The 23,192-nt window shown below is 43.6% G+C and overlaps 1 protein-coding gene across 2 annotated transcripts in view; it reads right to left on the reverse strand.

Annotated features, from left to right (window-relative positions):
• IQGAP1 (IQ motif containing GTPase activating protein 1) overlaps positions 1 to 23,192 on the reverse strand; it is a gene marked incomplete at its 5' end in the record, with an annotated part of 98,969 nt that overhangs the window by 14,482 nt on the left and 61,295 nt on the right. For both annotated transcript variants that reach the window (XM_006152837.2, XM_014589475.1), the window contains 16 exon segments: positions 1,313 to 1,415; positions 2,573 to 2,705; positions 4,369 to 4,601; positions 5,664 to 5,748; positions 5,842 to 5,982; positions 6,796 to 7,020; positions 8,038 to 8,201; positions 8,445 to 8,600; positions 9,928 to 10,136; positions 10,506 to 10,575; positions 10,672 to 10,743; positions 10,835 to 10,918; positions 11,586 to 11,756; positions 14,285 to 14,427; positions 15,202 to 15,369; positions 15,568 to 15,658. In XM_006152837.2, coding sequence (XP_006152899.2) covers positions 1,313 to 1,415; positions 2,573 to 2,705; positions 4,369 to 4,601; positions 5,664 to 5,748; positions 5,842 to 5,982; positions 6,796 to 7,020; positions 8,038 to 8,201; positions 8,445 to 8,600; positions 9,928 to 10,136; positions 10,506 to 10,575; positions 10,672 to 10,743; positions 10,835 to 10,918; positions 11,586 to 11,756; positions 14,285 to 14,427; positions 15,202 to 15,369; positions 15,568 to 15,658 — 2,248 coding nt within the window.

Below are 23,192 nucleotides of genomic sequence, written 5' to 3' on the forward strand. Positions count from 1 at the left end.
ATAAAATAAAAACCTAAGAAGATCTCTTCCATTAGACTTCGGCTCCTCACAGACAGAGATCACATCTACTATGTTCCTTAATGTATATGTGGAGTTTGGCACCATGGAAAAACAGGAGAGGTGGCAATTACAATGCTTTTCCATCATGGTCTCCCTTTCTGGGCAGTTAAGTCAGAACTTTACCTATCAGGGACTCGATGGTGGGCACCTCGCCAAGGTCATCCAGCAACTCATGGATCGGATCGTTGTGCTCTGGAGCAATGGCGTCCTGGTGATCTAACAGGAGCTGCATCAAACACCCAGTGATCAATTCCACTAATGCACTAAACCCTCACACCCCATTCCTGCCCATATTGCCTTGCAGTGATCTGTACAAAAGAGGTTAGACAATGGAGTTCTCACATTCAAAGAACTCCACAAACAAACCCAAATAAACAGTTTGTAAACGCTGCACAGGGCTCTATCAAATGACATCTTATGATGTACGGAGAGGAAATACTAGCACTCTTAACCTCATGACCACAGGAATTCAAATGTGTCCCGTGTAAGAATAGTAAAACCACAGACTTCAATATCCAAAGTCATCCAATGCACCATACTACCAGTTCAAAGGCTCCCATTTAGGTTTTACTTAAGGTATCCAGTATGCAACATCTTTTTTTAAAGAATTATTTTATTTAACTTTATTTATCAATTTGACCAGAGAGGGACAGAGTGAGAGAGAGAGAGAAAGCAAGCTACCAGGTTCGGTACTTGAACCATGGTCTGCCATGTGGTAGTTCAGTGCCTTTAACTACCACAACACCTGCCAGCCCCATACACAACATCTTTAATTCAGAGAAAAGTATCCCAGGTCAGTGATATCATCTTAGGGGCACCCAACAAAACCTTGAAGGTGCTATTATTTCAGGTGATATCCTCACCGCGGTTCATGTCCCGGACCTGGTGGCTTAAAACTCACGCCAGGCGTGTGTGCATGCGTGCCCAAGATCCTGAGAGTAAATGGAAGAGAAGGGATTGCAACATGGCCATCGCCCCGGGGGTTGATTTCTCGCCTTCTGTCTCTGTGTCTCTTTCTGTCTGGCGAGCACACACACCCTATAGCAATAACCTCTAAAAATAAAATAAAATAAAATAAAAACCTAAGAAGATCTCTTCCATTAGACTTCGGCTCCTCACAGACAGAGATCACATCTACTATGTTCCTTAATGTATATGTGGAGTTTGGCACCATGGAAAAACAGGAGAGGTGGCAATTACAATGCTTTTCCATCATGGTCTCCCTTTCTGGGCAGTTAAGTCAGAACTTTACCTATCAGGGACTCGATGGTGGGCACCTCGCCAAGGTCATCCAGCAACTCATGGATCGGATCGTTGTGCTCTGGAGCAATGGCGTCCTGGTGATCTAACAGGAGCTGCATCAAACACCCAGTGATCAATTCCACTAATGCACTAAACCCTCACACCCCATTCCTGCCCATATTGCCTTGCAGTGATCTGTACAAAAGAGGTTAGACAATGGAGTTCTCACATTCAAAGAACTCCACAAACAAACCCAAATAAACAGTTTGTAAACGCTGCACAGGGCTCTATCAAATGACATCTTATGATGTACGGAGAGGAAATACTAGCACTCTTAACCTCATGACCACAGGAATTCAAATGTGTCCCGTGTAAGAATAGTAAAACCACAGACTTCAATATCCAAAGTCATCCAATGCACCATACTACCAGTTCAAAGGCTCCCATTTAGGTTTTACTTAAGGTATCCAGTATGCAACATCTTTTTTTAAAGAATTATTTTATTTAACTTTATTTATCAATTTGACCAGAGAGGGACAGAGTGAGAGAGAGAGAGAAAGCAAGCTACCAGGTTCGGTACTTGAACCATGGTCTGCCATGTGGTAGTTCAGTGCCTTTAACTACCACAACACCTGCCAGCCCCATACACAACATCTTTAATTCAGAGAAAAGTATCCCAGGTCAGTGATATCATCTTAGGGGCACCCAACAAAACCTTGAAGGTGCTATTATTTCAGGTGATATCCTCGAGAGTGAGTACCTGAAATTTCATTCCTATTTTATGTATGTCCTCATTTCTTGTACAGATCCCCAAAGGGGAAGAAAAAGAATTATTTTTAAAAACCTAAAGGGACCACCGAAGGGGAAAAAAACCACTCTAAGGTAACAAAGAGGGAGAGGTAGAAAAATAACATGGAAGGGTGAGATAAAAAGAACAAACTGAAAAACACTCTAAAGTCACAATGTAGATTTTGTAGCCGTGCCCTGGGGATCCTGACTCAGTGGGCTTCAGGGGTCCAGGAGACTTCCTTTTTAACTGTCAGCCTAGGGGATCCTACTGCAGGTGGCCCGAGAATACCCTGTATCGACAGAGCCTGAGCAGTAGACAATGGCAAGGGAAATAAGCCAAGAATGGAGACCACGAGGAGATGTGGTGTCAGGAAGATCACAGGAAGAGGAGCAGCTTGGCTGTCATAGGTGCTAAGCAGCAGCCGGGGGAGGTAATTACGGGTAGAGCAAAGAAATTAAGTAATTAAAGAAAAATACTTACAGTGTGGGTGTTGATGATTTCGCCAATGGAAATGTAGATAACTGGTTTGGTGAGGGTCACTAAATCAGAGTACTCATCCACATTAAACTTATCCTGAAGCTCTGGGACATCACACGCAGTTTGAAAAAATCGTCTGAAAAAGAGCACAGGCGACAGTCCCCACTTAAGTGACATACGCGTGCAGAGTTGGCGAGAGGGCGGTCCACGAACCTCTCAAGCAAGGAGTTCAAAACGAAAATCAGTGCAGACGGTTAATTCTAAAGCAGCTGCTGTGTTGGCTACTTGGCAGCTTTGGGATATTGGTTCTAATAACTTTTCTTTCCAACTAGTTTTGGTTTTATCCATAAGAACAACTCAACCATAATTTAAAATAGTTCTTAGACACCTGAGCCACCAGCAGAACCAATTTTATCTCTCAGACAGTGCTTGGAGATACTGATTTCAAAACTAAATGTTCTGGGGCCAGTGGGTGGTGTGGTGGTTAAGGCGTTGGATTCCCACATGGCTGACCACGGTTTGGATCCTGGATCTGGAGACTTGCTTTCTTTCTCTGTGTCTCTCTGTCCTCCTCTCGTCTCTCTCAGGTGAGTACATGTGCCCTGTAGCAAATTATAAAATGAAAATAATAATAAATTAAATGGATAATTCTTAAAGAGAAAAACTAAATATTAATTATAAATATTGAAATTTGTAACCTACAGCACAGAAGTTAAGCACAGTATGGGAACCAGCAGTTAGCGTAATGGCTATGTCGCTGGACTCCCACGTAGTCGACCGCGGTTCGCGTCCCGGACCCGGTGGCTTGAAACTCACGCCGGGCGCATGTGCGTACGTGCCCAAGATCCCGAGAGGAGAATGGAGGAGAAGGGATTGCGGCGTGACCATCCCCCCGGGGGGTGATTTCTCGCTTTCTGTCTCTATGTCTCTCTCTGTCTGTCTGGCGAGCGCACGCGCCCTATAGCGAAAAAACCTCTCCAAAAAAAAAAAAAGAAGTTAAGCACAGTACATTAACAGGTGGCTCCCACATGGCAGAGCCCATTGTAACTCCTGTCCCAAAAGGTTTGAGGAACACAAAGGGTACACACGTGTGTACCAAAAATCCTGATTAGGGGACCAGCAGATGGCATAATGGTTACATCATTGGATTCCCACGTGGCTGATTGTGGTTTGAGTCTGACCCAGAGGCTGGAAACTCATGCAGGGTATGTATTCCCAATATCCCAAGAGGAGGGACTGTGGTTTGGCCATCCCCTGTGATTTCTTGCTTTCTGTTTCTCTAGCAAATGCACACACCCTATAGGAAAAATTTCTTTACCAAAAAGAAAAAAAAAATCCTGATGGGAAGGAGGGATGGTGAAAAAGGAATGTAGTATGACCCACTGGGGAGGGCCCGGGCACATGTGTGTGTGTACCCAAAATCCTGACGGGAGAATGGAGGAGAAGGAATTGCAGCGTGGCCATCTCCCTTGGAGGGTGATTCCTCGCTTTCTGTCTCTCTGGTGAGCCTATGCAACCTCCGGCAATTTAAAAAAAAAGGCAATCTCTAATTTTTCTGATTACAAAATAATACATGCCTACTGCACACTCACTGTTTTTATATTATGTACTGTCTATTTCACATGAAAATCATCTTCAAAACGATTGCATCTTCTTCTTGAGTCCTGAGAACGTCCAACATGCACTTTATACTATGGCCGACGGTGGAAAGCTATGGGCAGTATTTAAACTTGTCTTTCTCCTCAGAGATAAAAACAGGCCCACAGAATGTTTCAAGGACCTTGTTCCTTTCCCCTCACCTGAATTTCTGGTAGGACTGGGAAAGATACTCATTAATGATGCTTAAGTGAGCATTATCTCCCAGAAACATCTTATTGGAAGCGGCATGCTGGAGCATCTTTGCGATGGAGCCCAGATTTCGGCGCTGGTCTGTGGTCAGCTGGCCTCCGGCTGACAGGTCGATGATGTCAAAGGCATCGGGAGCCACAATGGCTGGATTCATGTATCGGTAGTAAAGCAAGTTGCCAATAATCTGGGAGACAGGAAACGGCAAGATAGGTATGGAAAACCACAACACTGAACAGGCCACAGGTGACTTTGCAAGCAAGAAAACCAGAAATGCACTCCTGTGTGAGAAAAAATAAATACAAAACACACACATGCATCCGTGCATGCACACGCACTTTCTCTCAGGGTCTGGCACTAAAAGGACCAAACGTCCCTGCAAAATGAGAACAGAAATGAAAAGCGCTACCAGTAAGTAATGAAAGGACAGCGTCAGAAGGTAAAAATGACAGACTTGAAGTCTGTTCTATTGCACTCTGGGGAAGCTCTTGGTCACATGTCATGGTAGCAAATAAGGCTGCTGTCACTCGCATGCACATTTTACTTTCATTTTAAGACGCTAACACTCATAGCTAAAGTAGGTCCTTAAATATGACCTAATTAGCATAGTGTAATCGTCCCACCCCCATCATCTTCATGCTATCGACTTCCAAGACCAAGTTCGTGCCTCTGAAGTTACATTCATTCCACACACATCTCTTTTACAGGATTCAAGGACAGTCACAGCATTTCCCTAGGGTTTCATTCAGAAAAAATAAAATTAATTCACCTGCATAGAAAGTCTAGAATCGAGGCCTCAATGTAGGAAAGCACAGAACTAGGAGAGAGAAGAAAAAAGCGCTCAGATTAAAAAAAAAAAGAAGAAAGGAGCATAGTTAAGAAAGAGTTACCAGCAACAGCTTTAGCAGAAATAATGGTGTTTGCTACCATCCACCTGGCCACCAGCAGAGGGAGCAACTGTTCAGTGAAAAGACAGGACTCAAGAAATTTAACACAAGATAGGAAAACTGCACCTTTCTCAACTTGTTTGATGTTTCAGATGGCATAAGATACAGTGCCATTCAGACCATATAGGAACTGTTTCCTACTAAGAGAGTTATCATTTACTATTTAAAATTGCTTTCAAAAGCTCACGATCAATGGCAAGCTACGGCCAGAATCTACACTAATGGTCTAATGGCTTTGTTTTGTAGTTTTTCCTCAAAGGGCTATTGGAAGGAGAGGATTCTGCCAGCTTTCAGACTCTTACCTTCAGTAGCTCATCCTCACCAGCATCAGGGAACTTCTCATGCAAAGAGTCCTTCAGCACTTTGGCAATGAAGCGCATCCCATAACTGTGGGGAGGATAAAACTAGTGAGAATGGACAAGGAGCAGGAGGCACCAACGCCAGGCTCTCTCAGGGGTCGCAACAGCTGAGGGCACTCACGGGATTTTGTCCACAGAGCTGATGATGGCCGACAGGAACTTGTCTGTCACAGCCCGCATGTTCCTGATGGAGTTGTCTAGCCGTGTCTTGACTTCTTCATGAGCCAGAGCTTGCTCAGGGGTCACATCATAGGGCAGTTTGCTGGGAAAGCAGAAAACAGTCCCAGCTATGTTAGACCAACGGCCAGGAACGGCCTGAGGCAGGAACTGTATCTTTTGCAAGCGTTAAGAGCCAGAGAGATTAGGCAACTTAAGCTCATGCTCACAGAACTGGTTGAGTGGTCAGACTAGAATGTGGTAGTTACACTGTGGCCCTGGCACAGTAACTCTCAGTAATACGTTAGTCTAACCCTGGCCATTGCAGGGCAGCTCACCAGTCACCCCACACCATTTTCTCTTTCCCCTAATGAAACACATTGATCTCAATCAGTATGAGCGTTCCCATTCAAATGCATCTCCAGCTACGCCTGAGGTCTCCTCATCTTAGAGTGTTCACACACGAACCTCCGCACCAAGTGCTTGGCAAGGCTGGCCCCATCTCACCCCACAGGCCTCAGTTAAATGCCATTCCACCGTCTTAGACGGCCTTTCCTCAACCACCCTATCCTCATTAGCTCCCTCTCGTATTTTCCATTACAGCACCCTACATAAAACTTCCCTCCATTTGTAATTATACTTTTATTTGTACGTTTGTGGTGGTTGTCTCTCTTACCCAATAAACTGTAAAGAGAGGGTAAGGAACATGTGTTTTGCTCATTATTATACGTTTTATTCATAAATGCATTCTTATATCTAACAGAATGCCTGGAACATAATAAAATAAACTAATGATCTCATTATAAGGTCAACAATTTAAAGAATAGTTTTCTAGGGAAAATCATTGGAATTCTTCGTATATCATTAACTGCATTGAAAATAAGAGAAACATGAAAGGAAAGTGTTATGGTTATCATACCTTGCTTCTCCTGTCTGCGATTCCATCTGATTAACCCAAGATTTGTATATATCCACTGGGTCAGTTTTGATGTTGAGAGATTTGTCGTCCATGATCTCCTTCACAACTGGGGCCAAGATCTGTCTCAGGGCATTCTGGCCTCGGGCACCCCGGTTGAAACTTACAACCATCTTAATAACTGTAGGATTTCCTGTCACAATCTCTTGAATCTGATCTACCTTTGACCTACAAAACATTGGAGACAAATTCAATTTAAACTAATCAAAGACGCTACGAACTAGCAGAGCCTTCCTACTTAAAGGTCCCGTCTCCTGGAAGCACAGGAACAGTCCCCAGCACTCCCAGGACCTATTACAGTTGCACATGCAGTCGTGGCAGTGTGACAAGGGCCTCTACCAGGTGAGAACTTGGCATCTTTGTGTTCTCATCAGTTTTTTTTCCCTTGATTTCATCTTAATATAGAATGTTCCTGGGCAAGCCTGTGGCCCAGTAGCTAAGGCAGTTGAATCCCACATGGCCAACAATGTGGCTTGAGTCCTGGACACAGTGGCTTGAGAGATGTGCCAGGTGTATGTGAGCCTGGGATCCTAAAAAAAGGAAGAAATGGAGAAGGGAATGCAGTGTGATTATGCTTCATGGGGGAGGCTTGCTCATTCTCTGTCACTCCTCCCCAGGAGTACACATGCCCTCTAGCAAATTAAAAAGATATATATTACACCAGGAAAGTCATGATGTATTTTCCTATGCAAAAATAGCTCATGACTTTCCCAACAATTTGTGTGTGTGTGCGTGTGTGTGTATGTGTGTATTTTCCTAAAATTAATTTAACAAATCTCTTATTCTATCCCTTCACCAGAAGCAGAATACTTTGGCCCAGCCCAGAGTGTAGTAGGTGAGGTGACCGAATCATAACCATGTGGTTCATGTCCTGGACCTGGAAGCTTAAAAAGACATTCAGAGTGCATGTGCTCATGTGCCCAAAATCTCAAAAGGAGAAATGGAAGAGAGGAGACAGCAGCATGGCTATCTCCTATGGGTGGTGATTTCTCACTTTCTCTCTCTTTCTCTCTCCAGTAAGCACAAGTGCCTTCTAGTAAATTTTTTTAAAAAGTCAATGTTTCTTTAGAATATTTCTCAAAAATTAATTGGGATCAAGGGAGAGTCTAGGCAGGCCTGAATCTCAGACCGTGAGCCTCTATCACAGTGGGAAGGGCCCCACGCTCCACAGAAATCTGTCCATACTTGATTTCCTCCTGGAGCGCCGTCTTAAAGAGCCGTAGCAGCAGGTACTCCTCTCGCTGGTTGGATGCATAGTTGTAGAGTGTGAAGATTACAGAGTCCATGAACTTGGTGGACTTATTCTGGGGCATCTGGAAAATCAGCTTGGCTAGATAGGTGGGATTAGTCTACAATAAAACCAAAGGTCAGTAATGTCTAGAAAATATAAAGGCTGGCAAACAAAAAGAAAGTTTTTTTAAGTATTATAAACTTGAAGGATTAGCACATTCATAAGTAAATAAAAATAAGACAGCCCTTCTCACACCCTCACTGAAAACCAGAAACACTTCCAGAGAGATCCATGAGTAAGTTTTCTTATGGAAAAGTAAAGTTACTTAAATTTTACAATACCAACTCCAGGAGTCACTTACCTGCAATAAATAAAACAGGTGCTGATAAGCTTCCAGTTTTTCTCGCTTCTCCTTGCTCAAAGCTTTGAGACCTCCCTTCTGCTTGTTTATCATCATCATGTCAGACAACTGTTCCTTATTCTTTTTTGTAAGCTTTTTACTGTGGGAAACCACATCCTAAAAATGAAACCCAATACACAGATCGAAAAGCGTTCCAAGAGGGAATGGGCACTGCAGAAAGGTCTTCCTAGACCTGCCATCCATCCTGCCGTCGGTCTACGACAGCGCGGATCATTTCAGAACTGCTGCACTGCATCTCACTGTCAGTACACCAATTGAATCCATTCTACTTCCACCTTCCTAGGAAGAACCTGAGCCATAAAAATGTTCAGGACAGGGACCAGCAGATAGTGTAATGGTTACGGCACTAGGCTTCCATATAGTCAACTGCAGTTCAAGTCCTGGACCTGGCACTTAAATGCTATCCAGGCACATGTGTGTGCGTACCCCAAATCCTGACAGGAGAATGGAGGAGAAGGACTTGCAGTGTGGCCATCTCCCCTGGAGGGTGATTCCTTGCTTTCTATCTCTCTGGGGAGCACACACACACACTACAGCAAAAATTTCTCAGGGAAAAAAAAAAGTTCATGATACAGGAAATCAACTTCTAGAAATTTATCTTAAAAACAAGTCTTGGGGGACCAGCAGTAAGTATAATGGCTATGTTACTGGACTCCCATGTAGTCAACCGTGGTTCAAGTCCCGGACCTGGTGGCTTAAACTCACACCGGGCGCATGTGCGTGCGTGCCCAAGATCCCAAGAGGAGAATGGAAGAGAAGGGATTGCAGTGTGGCCATCCTCCCAGGGGGCAATTTCTCGCATTCTGTCTCTCTATCTCTGTCTTTCTGGCAAGGGCACGTGCCCTATAGTAAAAAAAACCTCTTTTAAAAAAAAAGTCTTAAATACAATAAAAGCTAAATAAACAGAGATGTTAGCTACGATACTATTTATAAAAGCTGAGAAAACAACCTATAATAAATATAAAAATTATTATAATTTTTATGATAATTATAATATAATTATAAAATTTTTATTTATTTATTTATTTTTAAAGTTTACCATAGAGTGCAAGTGCATGCCAGATGATGACAGAGGAAAAGAGAGGAAAAGTGAGAAATCACCCCCCAGGGGGAAGGCCACACTGCAAGACCTTTTCTCCTCTTGAGATTTTGGGCATGCACACATGTATCCAGTGTGATTTTTCAAGCTGACAGTTACAAATCTCAAACCACACAGCTGACATGTAGGAAATTCAGTTGCCTTACCCTCCATACCACCTACTGCCCGTTTTTTATTTTATTTTTTTTTTATGTAACTGTAAAAACATTTACTGGATTAACTGAGAAAAAACTCAGCCTCCACCCTCCCCCGAGTCCAAAAGTGGGAGGCAGGGGATTCAGAGTAGATGAAGTGTTCTGAGGCCACCCTGGCACTGGGCTATACCTGCAGTGTAATTTTATTTTTCACCAGTAGTCCGATTTTGATATCCATGAGATTGAGGTCATTCTCTAGCTGCTGGTTAGAACGAATGAGGGTGATGACCTCTTCCCGCAGCTTCATAAGATCAAGCTCCTCCTGAAAATCCTGGTCGCTTTGATCCAGCAGGTGGACAAATTTCCGGACCACAATCATAGGAGGGTCCTCAGCATTGACTGACAGAAAGAGAGTATGCATCAGACAAAGAACAGTGTTACCAGACAAGGTTCTAAGTCTTGAGGAATTTCACATTACCCTCAAAGAGGAGCTCTAGTCACGTACAGGGTGAATGTTTATTTGCGTGATGTGCTAAGACAAACATTCAAGTGCCATCTTTTCAGTCATGCTCTCACGACATTATGACAAAAGGCTAATGCGGCAAGCAACGAGGTATCAGGCCACATGCTAGCAACGGGACTTGAATCACAAGTAGCGCCCTACCCCCCAAGCCTCGTCTTCAGGACAAGAAAAGAGATCCGTGGAGAACACCCAGAACCTGCGGGCTCTCAACCACTGCCTCAATCCTTCACTGCGGAGTTACTCACTGAGAGTCTTGTAGTCGTCACGAGCTTTGTTTGCCCGAATGAAAGCCTGGATTTTGATAATGTCATTTATCTGAGGAATCAAGAAGAAAAAATTATTTTGTTCATCTATCCATGAAAAATACAGCAAAACTGATTCTACCAGACATTACTGCCAGAGGGTACTTACATGGTCTCGGAAATATTGCAGGCGGTCTCTGTAGCGCTTTCTGGCCTGATGCATCCTTGCCAGGGACTGAATCTGTGGAACAGGGATCCTGGAGGTTAGAAGAGTCCTTTGCCTCAGCGCCTGCTCACACCATCCCCCGAGAAACCCCCCTTGGGTCACGTACCTTGACGACTTCGTCTTTATGGGAGCGCAGGTATGCCAAACGATCTTGATATGCCTTCTTCTGCTTGTACCCTCTCCACTGCGACTGAAACCATCAAACATCACACGTGACACATTACTTCCCAGGGGTCAACAGAATTAAAAAAAAAATCTCATCTTGATATATTATCCAAGCACAACTTCATGATGAAGCTTTTAGAAAGGATCGTTTCCAATAGGACGAGGAATGAGGACAGGGGCTGTACCTCTCCCAGGAGAAACCCTGGCTAAATTCTCCATCCCTGATGCTCGCACAGAACTTCATCCGCTAAAGCGCGGTCAGGTTCCCTCACTGGCTCCTTGTAACACTTCAGGTGATGAAGACATGATAAAGACAGGTATTCCCGTTTTACAGATGAGGAAACAAATGGAGATTCACCACTGTGGCCAACAGCGGAGCCACAATTCCTAACTCAGAATTCTTTCTGTGGCACTGAGCTACCCTCCTGTTGGAACAAAACCACAGCTGTTTCCCTCAAGGTTCAAACCTTAGAAGAAGAGAAGACGCGGTGCCAAGGACTGCACCTGTGCCACCGTGAAACACCACTCTTTAAGTACAGCATGGCAATAAAGAGAAGGTGCTTGTCAAAAGAAGGATGAAACTAAGAGGTCACAAGTCAGAAAACACACTCCAACACTCAGTTGTCGGCATGGCCGCTGACTGCCCCTGCTGCAGCCACCCACTTCCTGCTAGACGGCAGGCTCTGGAATACCTGGATGCAGGTGATGGCGGGGATTTGTTTCTTCAGGAAATTCATCCTAGAGCGAAACTCCTGTCGAACTAAGTATCCACGGCAGCGAGCCTGCAGCCTGGTGATCAGGCCCTCGTTGGCTAGCCACAGCTGTTCTCGGTTATATGCAGCAGTCACCCCCGAGATGGAACTCTGAAATGCATCAGGTTAGGTTTGGAGACATGGGCAGGCGAGAATGAACGTAAACTTTAACACAGCGTCACCCGCATCACACAAACGAACCCTCACTGCTTTCTAAGTCTACGCTAGAGCTCTAGTTAAGCAATGGGAATGAAGACCTCAGGTAGGTTTTCAGCTTTTTCTCAGATCAAAAACTAAGAACGTAATTTTCTTTTACCTCACATGCGGTCTCACACACCACCCACCTATCCAACACTGACAGGCTAAGCACTGAGCTAGTGGGTCTGATGTCACCGTTGACAAGAAAACAGTGACGGGTACCAACAAAGGCTGCGGACCAAGTTCTAGGGGCTCACAGAATGCCACTGTGTGGGACATGTCAGGAGGAGTGGCCAGAGGTGAGGCCTGAAAGTCTCTTCCCTGGCAGAGTGTGGATGATCCCAAAAAGCAGTTTGCCAGGTTTGGACTGTTAATACAGATACTGGAGAGCCAGCAAACTTTCAAGTAAAAGAATAAAACCACCATGTATTTGTAGAAATATGGCACTGTTTGCAGAGTAGCTGACAGGTTAGAGTGACTCAGACCTGAAGTGAGTGGGTGGATTAGAATGCTACCATCACAATCCAGAGGACCTGGTTCGAGAAGGCCACCAGCAGTGAGAAAGCTTAGCAAGAACACCTGCTGCCCACCTAGTATCTACACGGTAAACACTATGTCCTCCTCTTTCCTTGGTATGAGTCTTGATTTTTATTTTTTCTCAAGAGGTTTTTGCCTAGGGCACATGCACTCACCAGGGAGAGACAGACAGACAGACAGACAGACAGACACAGTAAGAGGGAAAGTAAGAAATCACCCCCCCCCCAGGGGATACGGCCATATCACAATCCCTTCTTCTTCATTCTCCTCCTGGGATCCTGGACATGCACACACATACGTCTGGTGTGATTTTCAAGCCATCAGGTCCAGGACTCGACCCATGGTGAGCCATGTGGAGTTCAATGATGTAACCACTATGACATCTGCTGGCCCCTCAGTCTTGACTTTTTTTCCCCTGGGCAACCACTATGCATTTAAAAGATGACTGGGCTGGAATGACTCATGCACTAGGCTAAGTTAGGCCTTCGGGAAACACTTTAATGACAAGTCAGGCAGCTGGCAGCATGCCTTGTTTATCTGTCTTCTGCTCTTCCTACTTCCTGCCTGGACTAACCTGATGGTCCAAAGTCCAAGCTGTCATTGTGGATGACAAGGTGACCTGAAGAATGGAAGTCGCATGCTAACTAGGGGTGTGCTTTCTCATTTTCCCTCTCTTCTCCATCTCTGGTGAGTGCATGCATGCCCTACAGCAAAAAACCTAAATAAATAAAAGATGAGAGGGGCCATGGGGCTGGCGGGTGGCATAGGGTTAAGGGCACTGGACTCCTACATGGTCAACCGTGGTTCGAATGCCAGACTTGACATAAACAAACAAACAAATAAATAAATAAATAAAGTTAAATTAAAAAAGAATGATTTTTATTTAACTTTATTTATTATTATTATCATTATTATTTTCCAGTTTGATCAGAGAGAGACAGAGAGAGACAAAGGAAGTGAGAAAGCAAGCCACCAGGTCCGAGACTTGAACTGTGGTCGGCCATGTGGGAGGCCAGCGCCTTTAACCACCATGCCACTTGCCGGCCCCAATAAAATAATTCTTAAAAAAAAAAAAAAGATGAGTATTTTTTAAAAGATGAGAGAAATGTGATTATGTACATAAGCTAACATATCACAATCTTCACTGTAACAAGTTTTAATAGAATAATCAAAAACAGGGGCCAGTAGGTGAGGTAGTGGTTAAGGCACTGGACTCCCTCATGGTTAATTGCAGTTAAGAGTCCCGGACCCAGAAGCTTGAAACTCATGCCAGGCATGTGTGCATGCATGCCCAAAATCCCAAAAGGAAAAAGGAGGAGAAGGGATTGAGGCGTGACCATCACCCCGGGAGGTGATTTCTCACTCTCCCTCTTTCACTGTCTCTGTCTCTCTAGCATATTCACATGCCCTATGAAAAAAAACTTAAAAAAAAAAATTCTTAGGTCTATATGCAAAACACTAAGCCTGAGTGCCTCCGTAGATGTTAGTAAGAAGGTGTATTTTAAGGTATGCCTGATCTGATGCGTGTTACAGTCACTCTGCTAGAAGATGCAGCCTGGAATCCTTAGCATAGCACCTTAGGGTCTCAAGCTTTGACCTGAGCCTCTGCTCCACCTCTTCTTCAGCCACAATTCCCATGAGTCTGTCATTTTTTCCTCTTTCCTGAATCATGCACGTTTCCCTTAACAAGCATATCATTTATCTCCCTTAATTCAACAACTCAGTGTTATCAAGTCAGGCCTTAATTGCTCCCCCAACCATTTCCAGAAAACTATTCCTCAACTGTTCAATATGTGGCCTAAACTGTAGTCTAAGGCCTCTGACCACATGTCCTGTTCTTCTCAACTAATGTTAGCTCTGAGACACTCTGTAAGCTGTTGCTTATGCAAAGAAATGTAACCTACCTGGATCTCCTCTCGAGAGAGCTGCGTGGAATTTTGCACAAAGGCTGGGGGTTCATCCCATCCTCCTTCCTGGGTCTCCAGATTGTGGTAATAATAATATCCACCTTTGACCCAGTGCTTCACCCACTTGCTATTATTATCTCCTGCCAGAAAATACAAGAAGGATCAAAGAAGCCCAGAGGTGCAACCCCCACACTTACATGTCTGATACCACAAGATATTCTAGTCAGTCTAGTCATTCGACAGTCCACAAAGGCCATTCTAAACACCTGCTCTTTAGGTCTCTGAGAGTACAGAGGTATCTTTAAGTCTCTGTTAAATTATCAATTTGTGGGGCCAGCAGGTGGCATAGTGATAAGGCACTGGACTCCCACAGAGCCAAATGCAGTTTGAGTCCTAGACCTGGCAGCTTACTTTCTCACTTCCCCCTCTTTCTGTGTCTCTCTCTGATAAGCATACATGCCCTACAGCAAATTAAAAAAAAAAAAGTAAATAAAACTTTAAAAAAAAACCTGTAATTAATATAAGGCTTAGTACCATCCACGATTTTAGGCCTCCACTGGGGCTCTTGGGACATATCCCCTGTGGAGATAGAGGGAAGACTGTATGCTCATAAAAGATTTGCAACCACTTTTTATTGCCCACAGGCTTCGATAATCAGAGCTACTGACGCTCTATGAAAGATAACCAAATAATTTGATCCTTCCCATATTATGAGGAAACAGCTGTCCACAATAGAAAAAAGAGAATAGTTTAAAACAGGAATATTATCTCCTTTAAAATGAGCCTAACTACTGTATTTCTACACTAAGATATCTGTCCCTACAGCTTTAAGGACATGTCCCTTTAATCTACACCTATCCTCGCATCCTCAAGGGCTCAGCTTCAGAGCACGTGCTTGGTTTCCTGCCGCTCACCCGCTGCCAGTTTATTCTTCTTGGCCTCAGCAAGGTCACTCTGGTACGTCTCTCCACACTCAGGGATGACTCCATATAAGCCGACATCAGGAGAGCGAAGTGCACTCAATGTTCTGCCAACGTCGCCACTTTCCACCGCCTCGTTAATGGCAAAGACTCCTAAGGCAACTATGCCAGGAGAGAGATGTTACTGGAACAGCGTGGAAAGTATCTAAATTCATAACTACTGACAGTTCCCCTCGCAGTACCAACTAGCAAACCATTCCCCCCAAGCTCTCTACATTGGTCAAGCTGAATATTGAGATTAAAAAGCACCTTGCCATCCCCACCCTCCACCAAAACAGAAATAAAACTGCTGATACGTACACTTCTGTGCTTCTTGGGTGTCTTTGTTGGACTGCCAGATTCCACCTTGAATTTCATCCAACCATAACACAGCTGATTCATCCTGGGTTTCCTACATATAATTAAAAGCAAAACAATATTAGAGTCATGAAATTAGGTTACACGTGATGAGACCAGTTTGTGAGACTCAAGTAAAGAGAAAGATGTTTCATACATAAAAACACAGGGGTTCGTCAAGTGGGGAGAAAAAACACGAGCCTCAAAAAACTGGGAAAGGTTATTAGGCAAACGGCTCAGATGCAGGAGGAGGATGTGCGAAGATGAATTCCAGTGGCTTGTGAGGTCAAGAGCAGCTAGAAGGGGCAAGAGGACTCGATAAACTGGGAAGGAGGCCAGGACTTTCATAGCATGACAAAGGCCAGAGTACGTATATGAATGTGCAGTATTTATTCTGGAGAGCTTCCTCTGCCAACAACACTCAGAGGAAGTTAATATCCTCTGTGATTGCTAATGTTTTTAAAACTGTCAAGTCTTACTTTAACCAGAACCTTTGAATTATCACATTTAAAGCCAAGAGTCAGAGCAGGTAATCTAAATCTAAATCACCAGCTTATTTATTTATTTATTTATTTATTTTGAGAGATACTTTTTGCTACAGGGTGTGTGTGCTCGCCAGAGAGACAGAGAGACACAGAGAGACATAAGGTGAGAAAACAGCCCCCCGGGGGATGACCACATAGCAATTCCTTCACCTCCATTCTCCTCTCAGGATCCTGGCATGCACACACTCGCGCCTCGCATGAGTTTTAAGTTGCTGGGTCCAGGATTTGAACCATGGCTGACTATGTGGGAGTCCAGAGACATAACCATTATGCCATCTGCTGGTCCCACCAGCTTATTTTTTTAAACTTGAACAATGGGACCAGCGGGTGCCATGGTAGTTGAGGTGCTAGACTCCTACCTGGATGACTATAGTTTGAGTTGAGCCTTGAAATTCATGCCAGGTGTGTGTGTGTGTGTGTGTGTGTGTGTGCATGCCCACCCAGAATCCCAAGAGGAGAATGGAAGAGAAGGAATTGCAGCATGGCCATCCTCCACACCTCATTGGGGTGAGTTTTCACTTTCTCTCTGTCTTTGTGTCTCCAGAGAGTGCACAAGCTCTATCACAAAAATTTCTCAAAAAGAATGCTAAAGGAGTTGCCAGGAACTTAAAAATACATTTTCACACAGGAATATTATGATAAATTGTGATCAGTTTCACATTTATGGCTGACAAAAACATTTTACTAGCCCATTGCATTGTCTGAGTTGGCTACTGGGGACAGAGTTGAACGGTAGAAGTGACTTTCTTCCCTCCTCCTAATATGATTTTAGACTAGTTTCTTTTTTTTTTCTTTAAATAATTATTTATTTATTTTTACTTATTATTTATCTATTTATTTTTAATTTGAACAGAGAGACAGAGAAAGTAAGCTGCCAGGCCTGGGACTTGAACCACAGTCAGCCATGTGGGAGTCCTTAACCACTATACCACCTGCTGCCCCTGAGACAAGTTTTAATTATCTCAAAGAGGAGGTTTTTCATTTCAGATGTCTTTCAGGGGCCTAACACTGATGGCACAGGCGGGAGCAAACTGAGCTGCCAGGCTGAAAGCCCCATAGCCAGTTGCAGGCTTAGATCCCAAGTCAAGCTGAAAACATGCTGTTCATGTGCGTGCCTACGCTCCTGACAGGCTGGAAGGTTGAGATCAGGACACCCCAGGGAGGCGAGACCTGTTGATAGCTGTCTGTGGCCTCTCATTCCTACATATGCATATACACACACTCTCCCATGAGCAAAATAAAACTTAAGGGAAAAAAAAGGCAAGGCACCTTGGGCTTTAAAGGGCCCAGGTTGAGAGGGTCACATTTGAGGTAATCTTATCAGATCCAACAATGCGGACATGCTTCTGAGGCTTGAGTTAACAGCAGCTGAGATAAAGAGTAGCTCCAAAGTCTGTTTAGGCTGCTTAACGTGAATATAATTTGCCAAGGCACCACTGAGGCAGAATAAAGGACTCCATCAATGACAATAACTGTGTGTCCAGATGAGGCGGGGTCTGAGCTTTGGCGAAAGCTCTACTGCACAACGGTTGAAGCTACAAAACCTCAGGGAGGCCTGGCTTTCCTCCTGCCTCATCGTGAAAATGTCACAGTAGTTCACTCAGTGGAGCAAAGCAGCCACCATCTCTGTAATTTAGAGAAAGTGATGGTGACAGGATAAAGCCAACGGAAAGCATCTGAAATTGAAAACAGTGATTTCTGGGTCAGCCCCATATCTCAGTGGTTAAGGGAGTCAGATCCCATGTGGAGGACCACGGTTCCAATCCCGGCCCTGGCAGCTTAAAAAACAGGCTGAGCACACACGTGCTCCAGATCCTGATAGCCAGGAGGAATGGAGAAGAACTGTGGCAGGACCACACCCTATCGGTAGGGTGCTTTCTCTCTAGTGAGTGCATGCACCCTCTAGAAGTGAAAAAAGAAAAAAGAAAAGAAAAGAAAGAAAGGAGTGATTTCTCCCAAATACAAAGTTTTAGAAAGATAATTGAGCCAAATTATGGTAGGAGTTGACCTTAGAATAGTAAAAGGTGCTGTCCCAATTTTAAGAAGCTCACAGTCTTGGGAGAAGAAAAGAATAAACAGATAAATGGGTTAAGCTCACAGTCTTGGGAGAAGAAAAGAATAAACAGATAAATGGGTTATCAGAAAAGTTACGATGCATTTTTTTTAAGAGGTTTTTGCTACAGGGTGCGTGAGCTTGCCAGAAAGACAGAGAGAGACAGAAAGCGAGAAATCCCCCCCCAGGGAGTTGGCCACGCTGCAATCCCTTCTCCTCCATTCTCCTCTCAGGATCTTGGGTATACACACACACGCACCCAGCGTGAGTTGAAGCCACCAGGTCTGGGACTCAAACTGCGGTAGACTACATGGGAGTCCAGCAACGTAGCCATTACGCCAACTGCTGGTCTCAAGTTAGGATGCATTTTTGCATAGAAAAACAGAAAAATACATCCTGACTTTTCCAACAATCCAATAGAATGCAAAAACAAATCACTCTAACAACTGTAGAACCTAATACCTTCCTGCCACTAGTCACTTTCTATTATCTACCTGAAAATAGAAAATGACCACACACTCAGGCCAAAGGGACTGTGGTGTGGTCATCCTCACCACAGGGTGCTTTCTCACTTTCTCTCTCTCCAGGAAGCGCACATGCCTTACAGCAAATAAAAACAATAAATTTTAAAAAATTAAAAAAAGAAGAAGAAAATAAGCAGACATGATGCCCTAGAGTCCTGAGACTAACTACGGAAATGCCAAGCAGTAGTCGTCCAGGCGTGAGGACTTAAATGGCAGGGTCAAAAGCAAGAGGGCTGCAGACTTCATTTTCACAAGGAACAGCATAGAAATCCTTGCATTATAAAAACAGATGCATTTTACAGAACCGAACCATTTTGGGTTCACTTTTAGGCAACCACACATTGGATATCTCTGAGGAAAATCTGTTGTAAGAAAAGCTAGGCGGTTTAGCACAAGCTCCCATGCATCGAGAGAAAGGCAGAGCTCATGAAGCTCATCAGAATTTCATCTTTCTGGTACCAGCAGTCTAAAGTCACACACATTCTAAGGAATGAGCAAGAGCTATAGTATGACAGGCAAGAAAAAGAGAACCAACAGTGCTGCAGGGGTGTCAGAGACATACGAAACAGAAACACGCCTCGCCAGCCTGAAGGAAAGACAGACAACATACATCCCGTCCTCCCAGTAAGGAAGTAGTACTTTCTACCCCAATGAGGTAAAAAAATAAATAAACATAAAAAAGACGACAAAACCCTAAAGCCTCCAAGATTTAAGTGTTCTAAGAGATCACCCAAGAGGAACTCAAATCACTGAGCAGACTATTAAAACCTGAGCTAGGGACCAGCAGTTAGTGTAATGGCTATGTTGCTGGACTCCCACGTAGTCGACTGCAGTTCACATCCTGGACCCGGCAGCTTAAAACTCATGCCGGGCACGTGTGCACACATGTCCAAGATCCCGAGAGGAGAATGGAGGAGAAGGGATTGCGGCGTGGTCATCCCCCCAGGGAGTGATTTCTCGCTTTCTGTCTCTCTGTCTCTGTCTGTCTGGCGAGCGCAGACGCCCTATAGCAAAAACCTCTTCCAAAAAAAAAAAAAAAAACCTGGGCTAGATATTATGGAGAATACTGAGATTCATACAAAACACACTAAAGTACAGCCTCCTAACCACTCTGCCTGGCATCTAGAAAAATACTGATTACATTTCAGAAGAGGTAAAGAGATAAGAAACGAGCGTTTTAGAGGAGTAGGCAACACCTGGCCGTAGAGAATGGCTATTTCATACCCATTTACGTATGGAAGGCTAATACACACTCACACCTCTCAAGAACACTTCTTTATTTTCTTTAGAGAGATTTTTGCTATCAAGTGTGTGTGTGCTCGCCAGAGACAGACACACACACAGAGTGAGAGAGAGAGAGAGAAAGTGAGAAATCACCACCCAGGGGGAATGGCCACTCCACAATCTCCTTCTCCTTTCAGGATTTTGGGCACATATGCACACGTGCCCAGTATGAGTCTTAAGCCACCAGGGCCAGGACTCAAACCATGGTTGACTTCACAACAACCCAGTGATATAACCATTTCATCATCTTCTGATCCCTCAGGAGCACTTTATGCCTCTTAAATCAGCTATTTAAAATATGCTCAGAACCACCAGATGGCATAATAGTTATATCCCTGGACTTCCACATAGTCAACTGTGGTTTGCGTCACAGACCCAGTGACTTAAAATTCACGCTAGTGCATGTGTGTGTGTGCCCAAGATCCCTAGAGGAAAAGGGACTGTGGCATGGCCATCCCTCTTGGGGAGTGATTTCAGACTTTCTCTCTGTCTCTTTCTCCAGCAAGTGCACGTGCCCTACAGCAAAAAATCTCTCTCAAAAAAAATCAAAACAAAACAAAACAAGAAAATATCAAAGAACTAAAGAAATCATAGCTCCAGAACTAAAGAAAATAACAGAATAACATCTATTCAAACAGAATGTCAACAGAGCGATAAATTAGAAAACAAACAAACAAAAAAACACCCAAAATGTCATTCTGGAGTTGAAAAGTATAATAATGAATCCAAAACTTACTAGAAGGGCTTAACAGCAGATATGAGCAAATGAAAGAACTAGCAAACCTCAAGAAGGGAAAATTGAGATGATCTGCTCTGAGGATTATTAAGGGGAAAAAATGAAAGAAAAAACACCTGGGACACCTGTGGACACCATCAGTCACTAATATATACACGATGGACTTCCTGGAAGGCAGGAGAGAGAGAGAGGCAGGAAGAATACTTGGGAAAAAATGTAAATAGGCCCAAACAAGTATTGAGATGGAATTAGCAGTCAAAGAATATTCCCTTGCCAACACAGACAGATACACACACACACACACACACACTCAGGATCATATAAGTTCACTGCTGAAGTCTACCAAATGTTTGAAAAATTAGCCAGTCTTTACAGAAGAAGGAATATTTTCCAATTCATTCTATGACACCAGTATTACCTTAATACCAAAACCAGACACAAAGATACCAAAAGAAAAGTATACACCAAATTTAAATTAGGATGTTCTGCTTGCTAAATTTAGAACGTGGTAAGATGATTTTTTAAAAATACTCCAAAGATGGCTCCTAAGAACTCAGAAGCTAAGCTGATGCCTAAAAAAATACAAGTTCCCCCACATGAAGGTTACTGGCTGGGCCTGGCAGTGGTTAGCAAATTTTTCCTTTAACTTTCCCCTTTCTTCACTTCTCATGAACTCTGAAAATTATTCCATACCAAAAGGAAATGCTTCAAACTCTCGTCACATCCTCTTAAAAGTTTAACTCTAGTACCCAAATGAAAGGAGCAGATAGCTCTGCAGCTTGAGTGAGAGCTATACATTCGCTTTATACCCTCTACTGACTTTTCCTCTTATTTTTATATCACCATAGGGTACATGCGTTCATGAAAAAGAGGTAAAGCACCCCACTGAGGCGTAGGCATGCCACAATCCCTTTTCCTCCACTTCTCCTGTAGGTCAGGTTTTCAGGCACGTAGGCTCATGTGCCCAGCGTGTCTCAAGCCACTAGGGCAAGGACTCAAACTTGGTTGGTTGAGAGATTCAGCTCCCTTACTCACAAGGCCATAGGGCTGGCCTTACAATGACTTTTTAAATGTGCTAATGATCGGCTAAGTTTGGGAAGTTCTGAGGCAATAAGTATTCCATAAAGTAGGGAGAGAATGTGGGAAAATGGGGAGTAAATGCTAATGGGCACAGGGTTTCTTTCCAAGTTGATGAAAATGTTTGAAAACACTGCACATAGTTGCACAACTCAATGAGTATACTAAAAATCACGTTCACTTTAAAATGATGAATTGTATGGTATGTGAATTCTAACTCAATGAAGCTATAACTTAAAAAAATTTGATGGTATTAGGTACCAAAGTTTAATATATATGTATCCTCTATGACCAACTAATTCCACTCCTAATTATATGCCTCACAGAATGCATAAATACAGTTTCTAGAAGACATGTACTATAACATTCATTGAATATGCCTTACTAATTAGCAAAAAGCAGAAAACAACCAAAACTTCACCATTAACCAACTGCACAACTATTGGATTGTCGGAAAAGCAATGACTTATTTTTCTGTTTTTCTATGTAAAAATGTTTCGTGACTTCCCAGTGACCCAATATGTAACAGAATAGCCCACGACAAAAAGAAAGGACGAGCCGTTGCTCCATCTGCAACTAAGTGAAAAATATCCTAACATTATGTTGGACAAGAGAAGCAAGACACAAAAGAGCACATAAAGCAGATTCCACTTCTATCAAGTTAAAAAATGGGCAAAAATGGGGGACCTGACTACAGCACAGCAGCAAAGCCCAATGACCTGTATGGGGATCCCACTGAAAGGGTTCCTGGGTCAAGTCTAAAGAACTCCCTCAGTATGTCAGGTACACACATACCCATGATCTGGGGCGGGTCAGAGGGCGGGATGGATCGTAGAGTCAATACTCTGTTGGGGTTCTCTCTGATTCTCACTCATGCAATCAATCAATCGATAAAAACTTAAATAAAAAAAACTGGGCCAGCAGGTGGCCTGGAAGTTAAGGTGGCTGGATCTCACAGGGCCAGTAGTGCAATTCAAGTCCCGGACCTGGTACCTGAAAATCATGCCAGGTGAATGTGTGTGCCCAAAATGGTGAGAGGAGAATGGAAGAGATGAGATTGTGGCACGGCCATTCCTCCAGGGGGTGATTTCTCATTCCCCTCTTTCTCTCTGGCAAGTACATGCACCATACAGCAAACTAAAATAAATAAACTAAAAAGAAGGCAAAAATAACTGTGATGTTAGAAATGAGGATAGCAGTTACGACCACGTGAAGAGGTGGTAAGGAGCGAAAGGGCCATAAGAGAGGTTTCAGTGATGCTTTTTATAATCTAAATGCACTTACACAAGTATGTTCACTTTTGAAACTTCATGCAATTGCATAGTCATGTAACTTGTGTGAGCTTTTCTAAATGATATACCTCAACAGGG

Source organism: Tupaia chinensis, unplaced genomic scaffold (assembly GCF_000334495.1).
Source record: "Tupaia chinensis unplaced genomic scaffold, TupChi_1.0 Scaffold000359_1, whole genome shotgun sequence".
NCBI classification, from domain to species: Eukaryota; Metazoa; Chordata; class Mammalia; order Scandentia; family Tupaiidae; genus Tupaia; species Tupaia belangeri.